This window comes from Aulostomus chinensis, chromosome 8 (assembly GCF_037954235.1).
Source record: "Aulostomus chinensis isolate RoL2024-O1b breed Wild chromosome 8, RoL_Achi_v1.0, whole genome shotgun sequence".
NCBI classification, from domain to species: Eukaryota; Metazoa; Chordata; class Actinopteri; order Syngnathiformes; family Aulostomidae; genus Aulostomus; species Aulostomus chinensis.
Genome location: NC_141327.1, coordinates 26665793 through 26689086, shown reverse-complemented (window position 1 = coordinate 26689086; position 23294 = coordinate 26665793). Strand labels below are relative to the sequence as shown.

The window sequence follows — 23294 nt, the reverse complement described above, 5'->3', positions numbered from 1 at the left end:
CTACTGATACATTACGCCGGTGTAACGGCAGATTGTCTTGACCTAAGATAGCTTTGCAGATCCCTCCGTACGGGATTTGCCACTGTAGAGGGTCCAAGACTCTGCTGGCTCTTCACATCTCAGCAGCTCACAAACTTGGATGGTTTATTCCTCAGTAAAACCGACTTTTTAATCAAACGCTCCTCCATCATCACAGATATTTACTGTGTCACTTCGAGTGACAAATGGTCGTTTGGAGACCAGGCAGGCTCGTCAGGGACTAATGCAGGTGAATGATCTTGACCCCCTGTCACTAACCAGTCATCTGGGATGTAAACAAACTTACGATTCCTGATTCAAGTCCAAAAAGACGAAGTGTGAGAACCACAGTGATTTCACGACTTCGAAAATGGTGTGTCGCTGACTAAAACTTCCTTAGAAAACCTTGAACTGAATTAGATAACCGGAAAAATTCAACACCATACAAATGACAAAATAACGACTGCTTCACAGCCTATAAGGCAATCACAATATCACAGTACTGCACAAACCTTAGTCGATACCAATTCTAACTCAGCACTGTTGGGGTGAGTTTAATGAAGGTGAATAGATTGCTGAATGAAACACTCGTTTCCAATTTCCCTCTGCATCGCAGGATAGTATCAGGAAAACAACATCTTGACTCCCCCGACAATTAAGTTGGACACTTAGTTAACAGTTGAAACAGATGGAAGGAGTTGCTAAATGTTCATTTGCAAGGTGCATTAACCTTTGCTTTTGAACACTGTGAGCCTCCGACATATGGCTGCCCTTTTCCAGCAGTGAATATAATGCAGTTTTTGTTTGTTTACTTCAATGTAGTTTAGCTTCTTTAATAACACAGCAGTCTGGACGATACCATTTTAAGTAGACTTTCTAATTATGAAATCAATTAAGCAATTTTAGAAAAATAATGAGACAGCCCACTTAAAATTCCAGTGCACATTAAACTGATGTTGGTATGATCCTTTTTAATTCCTATAAATGTAATTCGAGCTGATGGGTTTCCTAACAATTACGAAGACCGAACTTGAAGGTTAAATGTTGAAGAATTTTGTTTTTTAATCTAGTGTCGAAATATGAGGGTAATTTGGGGGCCAATCGTGGTGCACTTAGAGGGATCGGTAACGGCCAAGTTAAAGTCAATAGCAATCTAGTCCTTTTATAACTGTCCGTGCAGAGAAAGCAGGATGACAAAGAATATTTTGATGCCACCTTTTATGCTTGCAGCTGCACATTTTGCTCGATCTTCTAAAATGACTGCATGGCATCTCGCAGTCAAAGATTTTGGACTCTTTTTCACTGCTGCTTTACAACGTCGGCAAAGTTTCACTTTTTCCTTACAAAGGCCAAACTTTGTCAACACATGTGCTACACAACCTATCGTCATCGGACCATTTGGTGTTGAAAATTGGCGTTCAATTTCTTCTGCTGTTGACATTTTTCGACTAAATGAAGAGGACTGACAGGGGAGGGTGTGTGTGTGTGTGTGTGTGTGGGGGCGCGTTTCTTTAGATTTGGTGTGCAGGCAGGGGTCATGTCACTCAAGAGGACAATTGCTGCACGGGGAGAAATAGATGTAACAACAACGGCAGTTCACTGATTTGGAAAGGTAAGGCGCAGGGGGGTAAAGGGGCTGTCTGGTAATCCCTGCATTCTCGGTGAGACCGTGTTTACGCGTCTTTGAACAAGAAACTGAACCCCTAATTGCTCCTGATGAGTATGTTGGTCACCTGCAAGGCAGCCGCCATAATCTTTGTATTCGTCTGGCTTACTGGAACTACATGTACACATATTCCTCTGACGTAAATCAAACTAAGTCAAATTTCTCAAAGTCACACTAACACACCTTAATAATGCAGTTGGGAATCGATTCACTCCGGCACGTACGCACTTCAGTGGACTCTAAGAGGTGAAAAGTCAAGTGGCTTATCATCACGGTGGGCAGAGCTACGGCAAAACCAGGCACTTTGGGACAGCCTTCTACCGTCTCAACTGAAAGGAGTTGTCCGATTTTGTTTTTTTTCTTTTGAATTTAAATCCGACGTTTGCCAGGCAAACCACTTGCTGCTGGTTAACTTGTTTAGGTATGTGGGGAAAAAAAAGTGAACCACAGGAGAGTCTGACTGGCACCAGCTGTAAGGGGGCATAACGCCACCTGCCGTTCTGAAGGCAGCCATACTTTGGTGATTTGATTGATTCTTCCTCGTTTATGAACACTGTTAGAACAACAGTGCAATTAACTGCGCATGTACATACGAGGGGTGATTGTGTGTGAGAATAGGACCTTGTTGTAAAGTGCTTTCCGAACCCATTTAACATTTGATATATTCGGTAAGATGTGTCCATAGACAAAGTGGAGAATCGAATTCCCTTTGACAAGCTTTCAGTGATATAGACTGTGGGAATCCATGTAGCTGCATCCTCGCCATTAAGCTCAGCTCATCTCCATGCATCGATGCGAGTCCTCACGCCCGTAATTGCTACAGCTGAGGTGTCAAAGGAATAAATGGATAATTTATGTAAATAACTGAATCAACATTTATTAACACGGGCTGGATACTCGTCCGCATTAACAGCGTATCTTAACTTTTTTTCTTGCCCCAAAGGTTGAGCAAATATTACTCCCAACCACACGTACAAACACATCCACACACATCAGACTAACGAGAAACACTGTGAGGATGTGTTCCATTTAGCATTCTGTTTACATCACAGCCGGAGTTAATCATGGAGAAAATGATATGTGCGCGTGTGCATGTGAGGACGCATGTGAGGACGCATGAAAGCCACGGACAAAGCTGCAATCACAGTGTGTCAGATCTGCCCTGCTGCTCTAAAGGAAACATGTAATCATTCTCTCATTAAGCGCTTTGACTGGATGCCGCCTTGAGACACACACACAGGTATAAAACAACACACACGTATTCACAGCGGCGTAATCAATCCACAGTGATGAGGCACGTCCCCATTTGGAAGTACCACAGCTCCACCTGGAGGTCTTCTTTCAATACTTCACGTTCACATTTTCTCAAACGCATACCAAACGGTGCAATATACCTTGGGAGACGTTTAACTCTCTATTTCTCGAACAATTAGAAAAGACACATGGACACCACTGACCTTATGTTGAGCCCAGTAGACTGCCCAAGGTTCTCCCAGGCCTGGAGCTTCTCTGCCAACTTCTACAGGTTTAACAACAGGAAGTGCAGGTATTCGTTTTTAATATTTTGTTTTCCCCCCCAGGTGTTTACAAGTTGTCTCGCTTGATAAAAAACATTCAGTCATGAATAACAACTTTCTGAAAAATAGTTATTAAAACAAAGTGACACAGACATCTACAGAGGTGGGACTACAGTAAATATTAATATAAAATTGTGAATTCAATAGGAAACTTTTTTAAAAGAAAACAAAGACAACAGATTTTTTTTTCTAAATTTGACTGATGAAAATTCTTTTGAATTCAGACAAAGGTCAAACCTAAGGACCTGAGGTTGCATGTTTCTTTCAACTGGCTTTGCTAACATTTGGACAAAACTTTCGGAAAAATGTAGCAGGCAGACCTGGAGCCTTTGACACATCAACACACCTCCTTCTCAAGTTCCACGTTGACCAGCTCCTCTTTAGCTTTCTCCATCCTCTCAAGCTTCCTCCTAAGCCCTTCCACCTCTTCTTTCAACAGGCTGCAATTCTCCCTGCTCTCCCTGGATGGCGCAAGAGCAGAGCAAGGAGGCAAAGTCAATGAAATAAGAAACAACTCCAAAGCTCAGGACTTTGTGTCTGAATGTCACACAGCCTGAGCACATTCACAACAACACGGCTTCAAATACAAATTCACATCTAGTACAATCAATTAAAAATGTTCACATTAATAACAATAATAACACTAATAATAATAAACATGACTACTTGCAATAAAGGCTGCAAAGGTTTCAAACTTGTAGTATTACTCATGGTTACTTATGTATTCCAAGATAACAGATGTATAAATAGATATCAAATATAATGGATCTTAACGATTAATCAAAGTACAAAGGCTGCAGAAATTGCTGTATTTTTGTAAAATATACTTTATTACTGCTGTATCTATAAATACATATATATATATAGATAGATAGATAGATATGTATTTACACACATTTTTTGAAGGCTATACTATACAAATGTTTGTTTTTTTTATGCAGGTTTAAGTTTGTATGTTTGAGATACACACGTTCAATCCCCAATACCTAAATTCTGATCCAAAACTATAGCTTATAAATACGTGTGCATTTTTCGACAGCCAAGCAAGTAGGAGTTGGTTTATTGCATCACAGCGTTTAAAGCTTATATTCTAATTGACCTGAGAAAGGCATTATCCTCCTTGAGACGCTTCAACTCCTTTTCCAAATCTGGAACCTTGGCCACCTCAGACTTGACAGTCTTCACGATCGCTATGTCTTGCTCTTGCAGGGCGAGACGCCTCTCCAGCTCCTGCCAAATGCACACAGAGAAAGTTACGTAAGAAGAAATAGCAACGCAGTGTATCCAGTGAACTTCAAAAAGAGTTACCGTTCTCTTCCCGTGTTACACAATTTCTCTATACCACTATCTTCTAAGAATAAAGTTATTATGAGCGTTTATCACATAAAACCACACCTGAAACAGCAAAAATACGTGAAAAAGAGTTCTTCCAATCACAATGGATGATTTCATGAATCAACCAGAACAGAAATAATCTGTATATCTGGTCAGCGAACCGTAAGTCTAAATCTTTTCTTAACTGTAGAAAATGTATTGTCAACTTATAAAAAAATTGTGTGTCATACCTTAATCTTGATGATGTGCTCTGAACAGGTGGACTGAGCAGCTTGAAGATTTTGGCAAAGCTGAGATACCTCCTGGTACTTCCTGTGAATACAAGACAATAATAGAAGATAAAACTTAAGCCAACATGTACCTTAAGCTGTACAATTCACTGCCTAATACTATCACAGCTGTATGTTAGCCGTTATTTACAAGTATTTGTTTGTATAGAATCATACCTGAGTTGTAAATCCAGCTGTTCATGCAGTTCCTGGTTTTCAAGGGTTTGATGAGAAATGGTCACGTCCTGCTTCTGAAGCTTCTGCTTCAGGTCCCTAATCTCATCCTTTAAACAACTGATAGTCTGGAACAACACGTTACAGAGAAGAGTTGATATAAACAAGCTACAGGGCCAGAGCAGTACAATTATGGTGTGTGTGTATGTGTGTGTGTGTGCACCTGGTTAGCAGTGTTCAGTCGACTATCTCGCTCCTCCAGTTTCTTGTTGAGGCCCTCCAGGTTCTTAGAAAGAGCACGATTTGCTTCCAAATGCTCTGACAGATTCTTAACAGCCCCGTTCTCCCTCTCCTCGAACTTTTTAATTTGACCCAAAAGCTCCTGGTTCCGATCCACCTGATGCTGGAATGCAAAAAAGTGTGGAAGCTGTTTCAGAACCTGTTTACAACATCATTCCATCACATCAAGGGAGATACCCCATATCAGTTCTATGTATTTAATAATTCAATCTGAAGACTCTTGATTCTGCTGTCACTGCATTAAGGAGTTGCTCTTAATTCCAGTGTGCAGAGATTATAATGACGATAAGGGTTTTCTGTTCTGTTTCTATATTTATTTTTATCTTATATTATCTTATTTTATTCTATTTCATACTACCTAATTACTGTCATTTACTCTTTTTACCTCGCAGTTGTAAGCCTGCACCTCTTTCGATCTCACGGTGTTGTAAGCTTGAAGCTGGAATGTGAATTTCCCGAATGGAACTGCCCCCAACGGATCAATAATGTCTCTATCTATTTATATATCTTTTCCAGGTGAGAAAAAAACCCAACCAGCACAAAATCCCACTGGACATGACTATGTGACATGCACCTCCAAGTCTCGGGCATTATCAGAGGCAGCCCTCTCCAGCTCAAAACGAGCCCGCTTGTGGCTCAGCTCCATCTGTTTCTTCTCCTGGTCTAACTGCAGGTAGCGGTTCTTAGAATGAAGCCTCTCTGCTGCTTCCAACAACTAGAGGAGATGAGAAAATTCCGTCAGTGCTGATATAAGTTAATACTGTTTTCAGTAATTGGGGTTGATGGCGTCTGAGTCTGTATACCTCCATGCTGCGTTTATACTGAGTTTGAAGGTTTCCACTTCCTGCTGACTGCTCTGGCAGCCGCTGTGGAGGATCAGGGCAGCTGATGAAGGAATTGAAGGACTTCAAGGTACTAAACACAGTGGTGTCATCTTCCAAATCCATATTAATGGTCTGTCGAGAAACATAAACAAAACTTTAGGAAAAGAAAATATTTCAGCTGATGTTTCTTCAGTCCATTCCGCTAAACGGTTTCACCTCCATTACATAAAACTGCTGGACACTAACGTTAATAAATGTGGGATATCTGTCGCTGAGTCAATACAATACCATGCAACATAAACATTAAATAAACTCACCTAGCAGCAAACAATCTTAGCAGATGGTGTGCAGGCTAATTTTAATATATATTTATATTTCAATATTACCGTAATTCACTGACTTTGAGTCACACGTTACATGATGCTAAGTTTACGAGTTCATTCTGCAGCTATTCTGAGGGCACTTGCAATGTAAAAACCTTGAGAGAAACAGCTAGAATTCAGCTTGAACTATCGCGTGGAAGAACGAGTCTTTACCTGAGTCCTGGCTTGTTAATGGCGAGAAGCTAGTTAGTTGTTGACAAGTTATCTTAGCACCGCTAGCTTGGTAGCAGTGCCGTCGGGAAATCCCTCCAGTTTGGGTCGAATTCGTTATCGCGAGATGTCTCAAAAGTATCGCGACAGTGTCCGTTGGCTCGTTTACCGGTGCAATCCTGTGAGAGGATGCCAGACAAGATGAAAGCTGAAAAGTTAAACATCCCCACTCCCCATATATAAATTCGCACACTCTCCTGCTTGATAAAGAAACGAATGTGATAAAAAAAATGATGTACTATTTCAATATGTTTGTGTAACTTTGTCTTTCTGCTGTGAGTTCCTTCATGACCTTACAAAATGTAGTTCCATTATTTGTCCCACAGAGGTCAGCACTGCTACATCTATCGGTCTATGACAGTAAAGGGACGGTGGTGATGCGCAACAGATCTGCTCATTGTACGTGTCTTTCCATTAGCATATCATCTGCTAAAATCACAGCAGAGCGTGTCTGCTTAACTACGAAAGACCCAGACATATTTTGTGACATAAAGACATAATCTGCATTGGTTAGTAATCTTTATGTAATGTGAGTTTATCATATATAGATTTTTTTTTTAAAAACTTCCACTGCCCATTTAGATATTGTCCCAGTAAAATAACACTGACTTCTAACCCCTCAAACTGAGCACAATGAACATGAATATTTGATGTAAACTCCCCCTCAAAAATTAAAGGGCTTCAATATGGTTATTTAACTAAAATCCCATCTTCTTATGAAGTAATTGTTCTCTTGACTCACTGTAGTCAAAGCAAAAATAGTCAAGAATCCTCTGTGTGCTCACTCCCTTTTTTGTTTTATTAATCATAGGCACACACACACACACACACACACACACATACACACACATACTGCAGGGAAACACTTATTTGCATAAAAAGTTTCATGATTTTCTGCACAATACTGCTGGTTCAGTTTTAATAATAAAAATCCATGAATCTGTCAGTTTTCTTCATCGAGTCCAGTTTGCTACCAAGGGACTTGATTAATTCCCAGGAGATTTATAGGCCTCGACAATCAACATCCAAAGCACAGCACTCAAAGACAACTTTCGCTATGTGACAAATGCTTTGGTCCCAGGCAATATTGAGAGTATTTCTTATTCCTGCCATGTTTTGTGTCATTTGCCACAGCAGGACTCAGTGACAATGTCGAGGAAGGGCGACAAAGAGCTTCACCCATGAAATGAAACGGCTAACTCCGAAAAACAAAACTAACAGCGGAAAAACAGAGTGCTCATAAATACATACAAGAGTACAAGTCATCAAAATTGCCTGCAGCAGACAGAGCCACCTCACGGCCTTCCGTTACAGCTGTGACAAGCTGAGGAAATACAGATAGGCAGCAATACTCTCAGTCTTTTTGTGACTGTTTAATCATTCAGCAGCAGTAGAATCGTCCATCCATCCATTTTCTACTGCTTATCCTGTTAGGGGTCGTGGGGGGGGGGGGGGGGGGCTGGAGCCTATCCCAGCAGCCTTCAGGTGAGAGGCGGGGTTCACCCTGGACGGGTCACCAGTCCATCACAGGGCCAACACATAGAGACAGACAACCATTCACACTCACAGCCACGCCTACAGTCAATTTAGAGTATCAATCAGCCTCGTCCCCTCTTGCATGTCTTTGGACTGTGGAGGAAGCTGGAGTACCAGAGAGAACCCAGCAGGAACAGGGAGAACATGGAGACTCACACAGAAAGACCCTGTGCTCCAGCCAGGGCTTGAAACCCAGAACCTTCTTGCTGTGAGGCCACAGTGCTGACCACTGCACCACCGTGCCACCCGTGGGGAAAAATCACAACAGCAAAAACAACAACAACAAAAAATCCATTCTCATCAAAAATCATTTATAAGTCATTTAATGAGGATGTATTGATTGAAGATGGTTGATTGATAGCTGAATGAAAGACACGGACGTTCAAAGAGGCAGCATGGATGTGGGAGAGAGGGAGCCCAGGCTCAGGCCCCACTGTCTTTCCTTAACAGGAAAACACATGTAAAGCTGGGCAACCAAGATACACCATATCTATAATGGTGTGTGCATTTGAATGAGGGTGTGTGTGTGTGTGTGTGTGTGTGTGTGTGTGTGTGTGTGTGTGTGTGTGTGTGTGTGGACTAGTGTGCTCCTGTGTCATATTCATCATGCATTGTCATAATAACGGTCACATCAGTGTCAGCAACGGCAGTTACATCATTAATGTTGAAGGCAATGTTCTCAACACACAAGTTCGTTATACCATCGTCCAGCTGTCTACGTCTAAAGTTTATTATTCATAGAACCAATTTGCTCCTGTTAAGAAGACTGATGTTACATTTCATGTGTTTTGTCCGTGTCGTCCACCGATGTTTGGGATGATGTCACTGAAACGCTAACGTCGAGGATGTGCGTCTCTCTGTGACCTTCAGCCGGATTGATTGAGTGAGTTCACAACGGCAGGATGCATGTAAGCGGTAGTGCTGACCACTGCACCACCGTGCCGACCAATAAAATCATCTTTAATTAAATTAACCACATCCTATAGCCAGTAGAAAGCACCAGCACGAGAAGTAGGAGCTGTTGCCTTCAATCACCTTCGTTAATTTGAGAAAAGAGCTAGAAAACATAAATAAAAGCCTGGGGAGCGGGTATAAGCTGGGGCTACGCTAGTGGAAAAATAGCTAATTTATTAATTAATTGAGGCTTATACCAGTTTACGCTTTGAACTCAACAAAAACCTTGTTCAATACTGTACGCGTATGTGTGTTAATGATTCTTTTTTTTCTCCCACCGGGCTATTTGTCAAATATACAAATTTAATTTGGATAACGCTGACTGTAAAGAACTAAATTCCTGCAAGAAGTCTTTGTCGACTCTGATTCACATCAGCATGGACAAAATAGTCAGAACGTTTGTGGAGCACAAATTACTGCCTCCGAAATGAGCATTAAAATCAATCAACTTCTCTCACAAACGGATTCATTAAAAATAGAACGTTATGAAAGGAGGATTTATCACAGGCTGTTGCGTTGGCTGCACCAGATTCATAAAGGAGGACTTAAATTGACAAGTGAATGTTTTTCTCATCGAGATAATTTTCTATTTTGATGTCGGAGAGACTTGGACTGAAACACGACCCCGTCAGACTGTGTGTTCCCCAGCTGTCACTTAATCCAATCGGAAGCCTCTGAAAACTCAAATTTTCTAATTGTGACATTGTCAGGAAAATTAACCACATCATTAAAACACAATGACCGTGTAGTTGTCTCAGCCGTATTTGCATGTAAATGAAGAATGAAAGAGAAGTGAGGAGGGACAGAATAGCTTTGGTATTTTTGCTCTCTCACAGCAGGCAGCCTCTGAGTTGCTGTGCTGCTCTTACAGTCTCAGAGATGTGCTCTTTTTGTTTGGGATTCAATAAAGAAAATTACTGCCATGGGCTCCTTTGAAAAACTGTTGCCAAAAGAGCTGGAAAAATGCAAAATCTGGTGACAAGCAAAAGTCTGGGGGACGCTACAGGATAGTCGGGCTGATTTGGGGTCCAATTCTCCCTATTCCGGGTCACTCTGGATTAAGGGATGATCTGAACAGATTATCTTAATGCGACCAACTGGATCGGAGTCTGCATCTTGAAATCCTGTAGTGAAAGGAACACCGGTGGAATACTGAGCAGAAATCCACAATAACAAATGAGAGAGGAAAAACTGGATGTTGCGTACCTTAGCTTACCACTAGAAGCTAGCATTAGCACCAATATGGGCGGACAGTAAAACACTTCCAGCTCATGCCACCAAACCTACCAGCTCCCCTCATTCTGTCGTGACTTCTCTGCTCTTCCGTGCAAAACAGGGAAGGGTAGAGTGGCCGTCCAGTAACTGGGGGGTTGTCGGATCGGTACTCACTTGGTGGATGTCACTCGGCCCATTTGAAACCAACAATAAAACATTCCATTTTGAGCATCCTTGAGCAAGATACTGAACTGCTAATGGCTCCTGATGAGTACGTTGGCACCTTGCCCCGCAGCCTCCATCATCTGTGTGTGTGTATTCATGTGTGTGTGTATTGGTGTGTGTGTGTGTGTGTGTGTGTATGATTGAGGCAACATTGTAAGTGCTTTGATTCTGGATGAGCGCCAAGTGTGTGGCCCTGGGCCCTGATTAGTGTTTGTCTTTATGAGTAAAGATGAATTGTTTAAAAAAAAAAAAAAAAACAGTTAAAATCTCTCATTATGTTTGTGGCTTCCCAAGTTTTTATAACCATAAACGGAGCTTTGCTGATGCTGCATGCCTGCCCCCCCCCCCCCCCCCTTGGCAGCGCCCCTGAGAGGGAGAGGATGGAGGGGTGTGACTGTGAATTTGCCTGAAAAGGTCAGACAGAAGACATGTCCTCCTCAGAGTGACATAAGAGCTCTCCGTCGCTGTCTCTTTGTTTTTCATCCTTAAATCCTCGAGAGTATTTAGCCTGTTTCACTTCACTTTTTCTCACGACTCCTGCCCTTCCTCTTCTCCTGTCCCCTCTTCCTGGACCCACTAGCTCCCTTGTTCCGTCACTGTCTTTCTTTGTCCATCACAGTCGGGCTCATTCACACCCCCTCTTGGGTATTCTGTTGTTCTCCCTCCTGTCTCCTCCTGCTCTTGCCCTCCTGAACTCGACCTGAATGCAGTGGTGTCTGCAAATTGAAGTAAACAAACAAACAAAAGTGCACACACACACACACACACACACACACACACACACACACACACACACACACACACACACACACACACACACCATCATAAGTAAATCAACTGAAGTGCCTGCAGATGTGCCCTTCATTGCCATCTGTTATGGAAAATGTGAAAACGACTCACAAACATTTCACGTCTTCGACTCAATGCTCTGTAATTACGACCACAAACCCTGAATTATCCCCCACTTTTAAAGGTCGGTGATTCTCAGGCAGGTGATTTGCACAACATTGAACATTTAAGAACACTGCAATGTTTTCCTTCGGCTGACATGTCGACGTCCTCGTGGTTACATTCATCGTGCGTACGCTGGCGGGGCCACACGGCTCACTGACCCCGGCTCAGATGTGGTGAGAGATCACAATGCGGTGGCTCCACTTGGCAGACCCTCCACATGCCAGCACAATAATTAGTCCATGTGTCAGTTGTCATGGCACAGACATGCTCTTCAGTGACGGGCTTCATCTCTGTTGCCACTGGTGCCTGCTCTGCTGAGCTGTCTGGTTACTGGAGTCAGAATGGCTTGAATTTGCCATTTTTTGCGACTAGATTAGCAACGTGTCGACAGATTCTGCTCCGGCCACGAAGCCGAATGTCTCTGCCCATTTACTCTTTTCTCGATAGAATCTTGTACAACATGCAGGAAGGAGAAAAGTGTTTTGTTTTGGAACGGCAGCTTTGGTTTGAGCAGGAACGAGGGAGCGGGGACTCGACCCAGAGGCCTCCGATTTGTGCCCATTCAGACAATCACCGAGCACATTTGCCTCTTCTCCTCCATTTGCGTTTGTGTTTTACAGTCCTGCTTTAATTTATTTCTCACCCTTTTCTCCCTTGAGATGTAAGTTGGCCGACAGTATTCTGTTCTGATTTCAGTCCTCTACGACATCTGCGATTTATGGAAAGGGGTCCTCAAACATATATGTCAATCAAATAGCAGCTCATGGTACGTGAATTTTCATGAAGATAAATACGTCCCTGGAGATGATGACTGGTTTCTCAGGAAATATAAATAGAGTAGAAGAGAGGGAATGCATTAGTTAAGCTCATGCAACTTGCAATTACCGGGCTGCTTAAGTTTCTGCACATTTTTTAAATTTCTTTGTTGCTGTTTGAATAGTCTTTTTATTTTAAAATTGCACCCATATTCAAATGATGTATTCATAAATGCCGAAGCCACATATTTATTGACAACATTCATTTATTCGACTTCATCTTTTCGGCGTGCATTTCACCACACTGCCGATTTTTGACTCACGATAGCAGCAGAAAATACCTTTTAATGAGAACTTGTGCCAGCCCGTTTAAAAGATTACTCACTCTTTCAAGAGAGATCTCGCTAAAGTTGCTCAAACACGGCGTGTTCCTTCGGCACTTCATGTAACTGTAGAGCTACAGGATAGAGTGGGAGATGTTGAAAAGGGAATGGCGAGAGCTGAAGGTGATACCATAGAAATGGGACTGCAGTCATGAAAGGTGCACACAGGGATAGAATAAAGGACAAATTGAAAGGACTGAAGAAAACTTAGTTAGAGGGACAGAAAACAATGTTAGATATCAAATGATGCAAAGGTTAAAGAGAGAAATCGATAGAGCAGTGATTTTGTACTCTTCTAATGAAGGAGGACAGAGTCAATAACTGATTCAGGCTTCCTGTGTTTCTGAGCCCCGGGGTATGCTTTAACAATATTAGGACATGGTTGACGTGCACAGAAAGGCACACGTGTGCACACAGACACGGAGAGAGCAAAACTGATGAGCAGTGAAATCAAAATGGTGGCAGGAAATAAAAATAAAACGCCTTCACGAATCAATAAAACACGCAAAAAATTCGGTGGAGCAGTCGGGGGGACGCGCGGGTCACGTGGTTTTCTGAATCCTCCACCCTCAGGTTTTCCATCATGCAGCTCATGTTTGCGGTCTGCGGGGCAGCCGGCAAGACACAAGCAGTGACATCAGTGCTGGTAACTACGCCTTACTTCTCTGCACTCCCTGTAATGGAAAGTAATTGTGTTACCATTCAATATGCAGTGTATGTGATGATACAGTATTTCTCCGGGCATTAATCTACCCAACACGGTTCCACAGGGACTGACTTGCTTTGTAATGAAAAGCAGGGTTTTGAGTTAATATTTGTTGTTGTCCCTCGTGTGAGGCATCAGCTGGAATGTGACCAAGAGCATGGATGCGTTTAGTCTGTGGGGAAGCTTGATTGACACGCGAGGATGAGCAGCATGGAGGCTTTGCTCGGGGTCAGGTGAGTGGAAAGGGGGGGGGGGGGGGACAATACACACGAGAGGTGAAGGGAGAAGCATGATGGTGGTACCAAGAAGGTTGGATGGAGGGAGAAGAACAAACAGGAAGGATGGACGGACAGATGAAGTGGAGGGGTAGTTGTAGACATTCAATCGTGTAGGCAAGTGGTGAGGACTTGGAGCAGAGCTGCAGCCCATCGCCATATAAACAACACACCAGAATTCATCCCCGTATGGACTGATATGTGTTGTGAATGCAGTTAGTTGATCCTGTAGGTCCTCTGTTATTGGATTGTTAAAGCTGATATGAATGCCAATCTCTACAGAGTCGGTGAGGGATGGGTTTGTACTTCAGCAACCTCAGGGTGGAGGAATGAATAAGAAACTTATCACAAAAAAAAAGGATGGCCCTCACAGGGGCAAAAAACTCTGAACTTCAAATTTATTTCTGTTTTTTTTTTTAATACTCAAACTCTTCTTCAGATTCGTATGAAACACTTGTATGATATCTTAGGGAAGTTATAAACTTACCATCCTTCAAATTTGCAGCAGCGTGATCACTCATCGCACCGACAGCGCCGAAAAATCCCACATATTTTCTTCTCAGTGGTAAATGCAAGATTGTATTAAAGTTGTGAAAACGTTCTGGTTAAGGTTTAGGCCGGAAAACCACTAGGACTAAAACGCAAATCCATTTAAAAAAATAAATAGTTTTTGTTCCCTGAGCAGCTGCCAAACATCTCATTTCTGGCTCAAAATTACAGCGTATTACTTTTCGGAGGTGTACAGTAATTACAAAGACTGAGAGTGGCCTGAAGTTGTGCATATTTGCAACAAAACCATTACACAGCAGTCTGTGCTGATTTGTCCCCCAAAAAAATAGCACGACCAAAAAAAAAAAAAAAAAACAAGAACATTTGTAGTCCAACAAACAATATCCAGTTGTTGTTCTGATCCAGAACAACTCATCAGAGTTCATCCAGTCAGTTTACCTCAGATACCGTCTCTCACGCTGCAAGATGAGCCTAGAAGAGAATGTTACCACTTAGAACTGCAATTATGTTACCCACAGTATGCTATCAAAATGATACCCATTTGGAAATCTGCTGCAGTGTTCACAGGGAAGTGAAGATCGGCCAGCTGGAGGAGTCTGGCTGCTTTTTCTCGCACTATCAGCAGGTGATTGCCAGCTCAGTGCGCGCTGCCGTCCAGGGAGAAAAGCCCTGTGTTTGCCAGCTCCTACCCTCCTTCTGAAGCTGAGTTCCACTTGTCTGGTAGAAGCATAAACAATTTCACATAGCATATAGTTATTTACCAACTGAGAGCCGTGCATCCGCTTCCAATTGGGAAGTGGGATAGAACCAGAAAAAGAACAGTTTTCGCTTTAAAAAAAAAAAAATATATATATATATATATGTGTGTATATATATATATACATACATATATATATATGTATATATGTATGTGTATATATATATATATTCAGATGCCAAAGTGTAATGCTTTTCCCCCAGAGGAGTTTTCTTTGTTCAGCCAAGTTTTAAATAGTTTTTTGTTGTTTTTTTGTTGCCTAAAAGTCCTGCGATATTTGCTGCAGCGATAGGGTTACGGCTCACAGTTCCTAATAGCGGTGTCTCTATTATTAGTGGAATTACAACAATACATCCATTTAAAACACCGTAAAGAAATCCCTTGGAGAGCTTGTATAACTCAACAGGGAGCTCAGGGTTTAGCAGCTGGACGGCTGCTGTGCTTCAAACAAATTCCCTCGCGAGCCAGGACTGTATTTGTGACCTTTTGGCACCGGGGGATCCTTTTTTTGTGTGGCGGGTACACAATTCCCTTGGTCCAATTATGGGACATGACAGGAAGTGGCGACTGTTATTATTATATCAGAGTGTCTGCAGGAGGCAGGATTGGTTGGTGGTTGGTGCTAACAAGATTTTCTGCAGGAGTCAAGTGGTTGAGTTTATAACACCATGTTTCACACGGACGTGTGACAATGACAAACTATCCAGCTCTCCCTTTTCTGTTCCTCCATCTAACTTTGCACTAACTTAGAGAAGTCCTATTTGAGTCCACTTGACTCAAAGTTTTACGCAGAGTTTGGACTGTGTTCAACTGATGTGGTCTGTGCCCAAAGCTACAGCTACCAGACACAGACCATTAAACACTAGTTTCCAGCAATGGAGAAGGAAGTTTTTAGGAATTCAGCTCACTTCTATCACCCAATTTCTGACTACCACTAGATGGAACCAATTACCTCTCGCCCTCCAATGACACGTAATGAAAAAAAAAGAATAAATTTCATTATCTTTCTCAAATGATCCTAGTTTTTATTCCCACAAAATGGACAAGTTATTCAAGTCACATAAATCCATAGGAAGCTGGACCATAATGAAACCATCCACCTTAAAACACTCAAAGTCATTCAGAGGCGTTTGAGTACCTGTTTTGTCAGCTGCTCAGCTCCAGCATGTAAGATCTTGAATGACAGACACAAACCCCACTGTTGACTCTGAAAGATAATTCCCCAGCAGTCAAACTGAAACATGCCATTCACAGATGAACAGCACACACACAAACACACACATATACACACACGTACACACACGTGCGTCTGATGGGAGACGAATGCCTCACATTCTTCATCACCTTTAACGCCCCCCTGCTACAACACAGTTCTTTCACATGTGGAAAGAGGCATGGAACTAAAACTGAGACATCTGTGAGTTTCAGGGAGTCACAAGACCAAATTCAACCTCAACCAACACATGCACCGTTCAACATAATCAGTAAAAAAAAAAAAAAAAAAAAATCAACCACCACAGTCTCCAATCCGTCAGTAATTAGGAGATTAGCAAGAAATTCATGTAGACGAAAAAACAAAAACACTTTGGTGTATGAAAGCGGGGACATATGTCAACAGTAAAGGTCAACTTTGGGAAAATGTGCATATTTTCCATCATTTTTCAGTCCAGGCAAGCAGAAAGCCACTCGTCTATGTTCCTGTGCGCATTCCAGAGTTGCAGGCCCCACTGGACCGTTGACTGCCAGTTAGCTTAGCATCAATAAATGCTAGTGGAGCAGTGGAGAAAAACAGCAACTGGAAAGCAGCTGCAACGACAGGACAAGTGCTGCGCCGAACGCTGGCAAAGAAAAAAACTGTTGAAAACGTTGAGATGTTGATATTTTATCAGAAGCATTCTTGGAACTACTTTGTTGCTCTCTCAGCTTCCAAATCCTGCAGTTATAATACACACACACACACACACACACACACACACACACACACACACACCCTCATTCAAATGCACACACCATTATAGATATGGTGTATCTTGGTTGCCCAGCTTTACATGTGTTTTCCTGTTAAGGAAAGACAGTGGGGCCTGAGCCTGGGCTCCCTCTCTCCCACATCCATGCTGCCTCTTTGAACGTCCGTGTCTTTCATTCAGCTATCAATCAACCATCTTCAATCAATACATCCTCATTAAATGACTTACACATGATTTTTGATGAGAATGGATTTTTTGTTGTTGTTGTTTTTGCTGTTGTGATTTTTTGCCCACGGGTGGCACAGAGGTGCAGTGGTCAGCACTGTGGCCTCACAGCAAGAAGGTTCTGGGTTTCAAGCCCCGGCTCCAGCACAGGGTCTTTCTGTGTGAGTCTGCATGTTCTCCCTGTTCCTGCTGGGTTCTCTCTGGTACTCCAGCTTCCTCCCACAGTCCAAAGACATCAAGAGGGGACCAGGTTAATCCAGACTCTAAATTGACCGTAGGTGTGGCTGGGAGAGCCAATGGTTGTCTGTCTCTATGTGTTGGCCCTGCCATGGGCTGGTGACCCGTCCAGGGTGAACCCCACCTCTCACCTGACGACAGCTGGGATAGGCTCCACCCCCCGCGACCCTTAACAGGATAAGGGGAAGACGATGGATGGATTTTTCCCTTCTTCATCCTGTGGAGCCGACATGCCTGCAGTGTGAGGTTGTTCCTCCCCTGAGGATCGGTTCATGTGTCAGTGGCTGCACCCAAACATTGCAGAATTTTGTATTTCGATTTCCCTCTCTGTTTCTGTGCTGGTGGCACAAAAAGAAGCTCACCCTACTAACTTCATTCTGAAGAGGCACACCACGGACGCCCACATGAATTTTGTTACTGGCAACAAAAACAAAACAAAACATTCTGAGTCCAGTGCATTCTTGTTGTTGTTTTTCTATCTTTTGAACAAAAGTGAATATTAAAGCCCCTTCCTCTGAAACACTGTGTGATTTAAGCCCCCTTCTACTGCATAAACAATCTGCTTTTGTGGAAAGATAATTTTCCAGAGGTGAAATTCATTTTGGACAACATTGCCTCATGTCTAAAGAATAACAACCTCCGCTGGGGATCTTTGGGTCTCGACATTCTATCATTCTTGCCGTATCAATGCATGCAAGGATGAAAAACCGCTCCTTTTCCGCAAAGCTATCACGCTGCTGACCATGGACATGAGGTGAGCAACTGTCAACGACTGATGAGCATTCTCATTCTTTCCTGATGCCACCTGTTACTTCCAGGCCACACATCGCGCCCTGCCGCTGATGCTTTCGTCAGCCTTGATCATGGGGGCAGAGCCCATCAAATTCCCAGAGTTCGTTCTGTCGGTGGCAGCTTCCATTCATGCTGTGCTGCTGCCCACCTCCACCCCCCTCCCCCCGGCCTCCACCTGTTGTTTGGAGTTGCTGTTTGACAACAGCGCACGTGCTCCGTGCACATGAACTACCTCATCAGATCCATTCATCGCCAAACCTGAAAATGTTCATCCTGTACTTGTTCAAATGTCTGACTGAATTAAATGTCATTGACGATCCAGTTTGAACAGTTGTAAGGGCTCTTAAATGATACAGTCGTTATTTTACCGGTATTTTAAATTACCGGTTGTAAAGCTGCTTTTTTTTTTGTTTTTTTTAAAGCGCAACGTGAGAGAGCATAGCTGCAATTTTCTCCTGCGTGTACAGCGATAATAGATAGAATTTTACAGCACACGTTTTGAATTTTTATCCTAATTATACAATATCACTACGATGTACATAAAATACATACATTCAGCATCTTCATGAGCAGAAATCTCCCTTGGAGACCCATCGTAACTGCAACATACGAACCAGCACAACACCAAACTAAGCTGTCATTCTGGACCACAGGCTTTAGAACAATTTTTCATGTTTTTCCACTAGATTGAGTCATTTTCTCTTATTTGGCCTGCAGGATGAATACATGCTATTTTTCCGATTCCTTGCTCATAGCCGTTGCTGCTTTTTATTCTGGAGCCTGATGAAATCTCTTCCTTATTACGGCGAGATAAAAACCCAGGACATTTTCATCTCCGTGTGGCCACACACAACAGCTGTCGGAGAAACAGTGAACATGTCCTTGAGGGCTTTTCTGTTTTCGCCTCCAAGATTCAGGTTCAAGAGGTCTGACGCATTAATTAAAAAAAATTTTTTTTTTAAACCAAAGCAGTGATGCGACCCCACTAGAACAGCAACGAGATCTGACTGACTGATGCCACATGATGGTCGCTGTTGCAAAGCCTCCTTATTTACTTTAATTTGTGAAAGTGTAGATAAGAATTGAAATAAATTAAATTACTCAGTCCTGTTACACTCTCAGAGTGTCGCTTCAAGATGAATAGGCTTGTTTCTATGTGTAACATAGCAGCAACTATTCTTTGTATTCAGAGAAGGTGCAAAGATTGCTTCTCCCCCGAAACAGAATCTTCTCTTCGTGACCTTTGCAGATCTGATAACTGTGACTGTATATGGCACAAGTCAGATAAGGGCTGACAAGTCTCCGTCTCACAAAAGAGAGAATGAGTGTGTTAACGTGAGAGGAAACAACGTCTAATAGAAGTGAGGCCTCTCACACGAGCAGGAGTCAGTTCATCAATCAACTTTTTTTCCCTTATTGATTTCCTTCCTCCAACTCCTCCTTCATCCTCCGTGAAGACCTTCAACTAATGAATGCCTTTGTGGTCAAAACTCACGCGTGCAAACATCCAGCTCGACTTTCATGCAGCGCAATCACAGCCCCCCACATAAGACTATGGAGGAATTGTGATCATGCCACCCGTTCCAAGAAAAGGTGTGGAATTGAAAGCACGCAGGGATTCGGAAGCCGCTCCAGCAATTAATCAGAATTCAATCAACATGTTGTTAGATGCGTGCCAGGAGGGAGAGTTGGCAGGCATGGAAAAGCTGACAGGGACTGCAACACCTGGGGGGAATTTCAACTTTAGAACCCAGTCATCAATTTAACATTTGAAAAGGTTTAAAAAAAAAAACAAAAAAAAAAACCACAGAATGAGGTTATGAAATACAGAGCTTTCATTTAAAAACAATAATTATAATCAGACTAGATTAATCAGATCCTCTAAACTGACCGTAGGTGTGGCTGTGAGCGTGAATGGTTGTCTGTCTCTATGTGTTGGCCCTGGGATAGACTGGCGACCCGTGCAGGGTGAACCCCACCAAAGGCAGCTGGAATAGGCTCCATCAAACTGTTGTCATTTGTACACGGCTTCATGACGCCCCAGAGAGCTGACTGTGCATGACGATCTTAAGATGGCAGGGTGCAAACGGTTAAATACTGGAGAGAAACATATGAAATGATGAATCCATCCATCCTTGCTTGGAGTGACATTCTGACACTGGTGTTGTGTTCATTTTATGGAAATCAAGGTTTCTGGGCACGACAAGTTTTTTTTTTGGGGGGGGGTGGCGTGGGGTTAAGTCCTGAGTTTGGCGTCTGGTTGGAATTGAGCAGTTGTGGTTGTCAGGGTGAAAGCTTTGTGTTTGTGGTATTTTTTAACTCTGCTAACGAGGTTATGTTTTCACTCCCATCTGTACGATAGCAGGGTCAGGGTACATGCCAAAGAAAAAGCCATTAAATGCTGGAGAACACCTGAATCCTTCGTGCAGTGAGCGACGTTTAATTAACAAAATACTCAGAGGTTACGGTGGGTGACATCGCATCTGTCGTAGGAGACGGTTTCTGTTTAACTTGTCCTCACAGTTGCCAATTTTACTTTTTACACTGTTTTTTTTTTTTTGCCAGAGCGCAACGTTTTCACACCATTTAACTTTTTAGCAAAGTGAAATCTCTCATTAAGATGCCTATCCCAGCAGCCTTCAGGTGAGAGGCGGGGTTCACCCTGGACAGGTCGCCAGTCCATCACAGGGCCAACACATAGAGACAGACAACCATTGGCTCTCCCAGCCACACCTACAGTCAATTTAGAGTCTGGATTAACCTGGTCCCTCTTGATGTCTTTGGACTGTGGAGCTGGAGTACCAGAGAGAACCCACACAGGAACAGGGAGAACATGGAGACTCACACAGAAAGATTTTTACATGTGAAAATATGTTTCTAAGGCCGCGAGGACAGTTATTTGAGTAAATCTTAAATTCCGAAAAACAAATAAAGAATTTATTATTCTGCCTCTGAGCAAAATCGTGCACGGAACAGATGGGGTGAGAGTATGCGGGCATGGAAGTCGGGGTTAGGCACACCAGTTGGATTAACGTGGAGAGTCACTTCTCAAAAAAGGCTGAGAACCACTGCATTAACGGCTATGGATGTGCCCAGATAGAGAGAATGAGAGGAGCCCAGTGCATCATGGGAGGCAGTCTAGGTGTATGGCTGAATAAGAAGAGCGTGGTTACATAAAAGAGATATAAAAACGGAAGCAATAACAGTTACGATGTTTGGGTAATAAGCCTGGGAGGCGACTCTCAGCAGGGTCTCGAGGCTTGTCAGAGGTGGCTTCCACCTCACCTCGAATGCAAGTGGGAAGGGCCGAATGTTGGCGGGCGGGGGTTCAGGGAAGGAGTCAGAAAGTCGGATGCTTGCGTCTCCACTGGCTCGCCTTGTTTGACGACGGCAGATACACCAGCACCTGACTTCTTCACTAAGGATCCTCTCCGAGCTCCTATTTCTCATCGAAAGTTCACCCTCGCTCCCACACGAGGAAAGAGCACTTAGAGCACTGGGATGTAAATAAAGCATAAGCGGAAATGAAACATACAACAAAGCCAGTAGAACAACTGACACAATACATGCTCATTAAAAGTTGATAGTGGCCTGAAATGAGCGCCGGCTCTTGTCAAACATACAGAGGATATAAAAGATAAATATATATAAATAATTAACTATTCTTTAAGTGTGTGTGTGTGTGTGTGTGTGTGACGTGTATGAACACAGCTAGAAATAATATGACCCTCATTAAAATTTGTGTTTGAATTACGCTTTCATTCGTTATTATTATCGCAACTTGAAAGTGGAGTTTCTTCAAATTATTTTTATCGCATTTCATTCATGAGTTTTGATTGTAATTTTAATATAAATCCGTTGCAGAAATGTTTCCAACTGTGATAAACACGCCAATAAAAGAGAGCCGTGATATGGACTGTGTAAAGCGCTCAACAGTGGATGCCTGCAATCCCTGAAAAACAATTCAGGGATCGACAGTTTTGGAGTGGATGAATATCAGACAGACGTCTCATAACGTCCTTGTGGGTCAGAGCCAGTTGCTTCGCAGGTTCTGAAGTTGGCGGACAGCAACCGCAGGCACCGGCCTCCAAGACTTCGCTTTTGAAACTTAGGGGGTGTTTCCACTGGCTCACTTCGGCTCGGCTCGGGTTGGTTTGGCCCCGTGTCCACTGGGCCCAACACGGTGCTAACCGCTACCATTTTGGTCCCTGCTCCGCTGGGGACTAAAATGTGACGTAAACACATAGCGGGGCACTGATTGGGTAACTTACCCGCTTATGTCCTCTACTTCGTATCATCTTGGCCTCGGTGGAATACTGATCATCGCTTGGTAAAGTCTTCTATACTTTTCTTGGGTGTTCTGTTTCGCCGCTTGAAGCCTTGCCTGTTTGTCGTCCCTCACTTTCAGTCTAAGCAAAAACCACAGACGGAACAACAGGCATCACGCTGCCTCCATGTCCCCCATTGTTGTTGTTGTGTCGCACACGAATTACGCCGGGGAACTCTCAGCTCACCGACGCTGACGTGGTACCCAGTGCTAGAGGAAACACACGCCTACCGAGCCGTACCGATCAGAGCTGAAGTGAGCCTGTGGAGTTTGTTGCTCGGCGGCGGTTGTATGTAGCTCAGTGCATATTAGGGGATGATTAGGTTGGAGGGCGGCGGGGCCTGGGTGGAGGTATCCTCACTGTCCAGCGTCCCTCTACTTGAGTAATGTAAGACTTCGCCTATCCAGCAGTGGAGTTCATTGGTCGTCAAGGGGAGCGTCCAGAGCCTCGTGGATGAGTCTTTGGGCTCATTCTGTCACGCCAGAGTGAATGACATAGCAGCAGAAATGATCTGAAACCTCGATAAATGACATACGGCCTCTTGAAATCCCAAGACACCTCTCCTCTCCTCCTACTCTGCTCTCCAGTCACATTGATAATAATTTATAACTTTTCCCATTACTTGTCAGTGAGAGTGAAGAGGCTGGAAGTAATGATAAGTGAAGATAGCTGTGCATCATCTGAAGGCTGAAAATCACCTTGGTTTTTTCCGTTTTTTT

At 43.1% G+C, this 23294-nt stretch overlaps 1 protein-coding gene across 2 annotated transcripts in view; it reads right to left on the bottom strand.

The window, feature by feature from the left end:
* mad1l1 (mitotic arrest deficient 1 like 1) overlaps window positions 1–6816 on the bottom strand; it is a 46253-nt gene extending 39437 nt beyond the window's left edge. The window contains exons 1-9 of one of the 2 annotated variants that reach the window (XM_086212025.1): window positions 6700–6816; window positions 6143–6295; window positions 5914–6054; window positions 5263–5442; window positions 5043–5167; window positions 4827–4908; window positions 4361–4491; window positions 3608–3722; window positions 3142–3203 (exon numbers count right to left, since the gene is read on the bottom strand). In XM_086212025.1, coding sequence (XP_086068151.1) covers window positions 3142–3203; window positions 3608–3722; window positions 4361–4491; window positions 4827–4908; window positions 5043–5167; window positions 5263–5442; window positions 5914–6054; window positions 6143–6286 — 980 coding nt within the window. In that variant the 5' untranslated portion in view covers window positions 6287–6295; window positions 6700–6816. Of the gene's footprint in view, window positions 1–3141; window positions 3204–3607; window positions 3723–4360; window positions 4492–4826; window positions 4909–5042; window positions 5168–5262; window positions 5443–5913; window positions 6055–6142; window positions 6296–6480; window positions 6609–6699 lie in introns of those variants that run through there. The other variant, XM_086212026.1, reaches the window with a different exon arrangement.
* Window positions 6817–23294: the final 16478 nt, after the last annotated feature.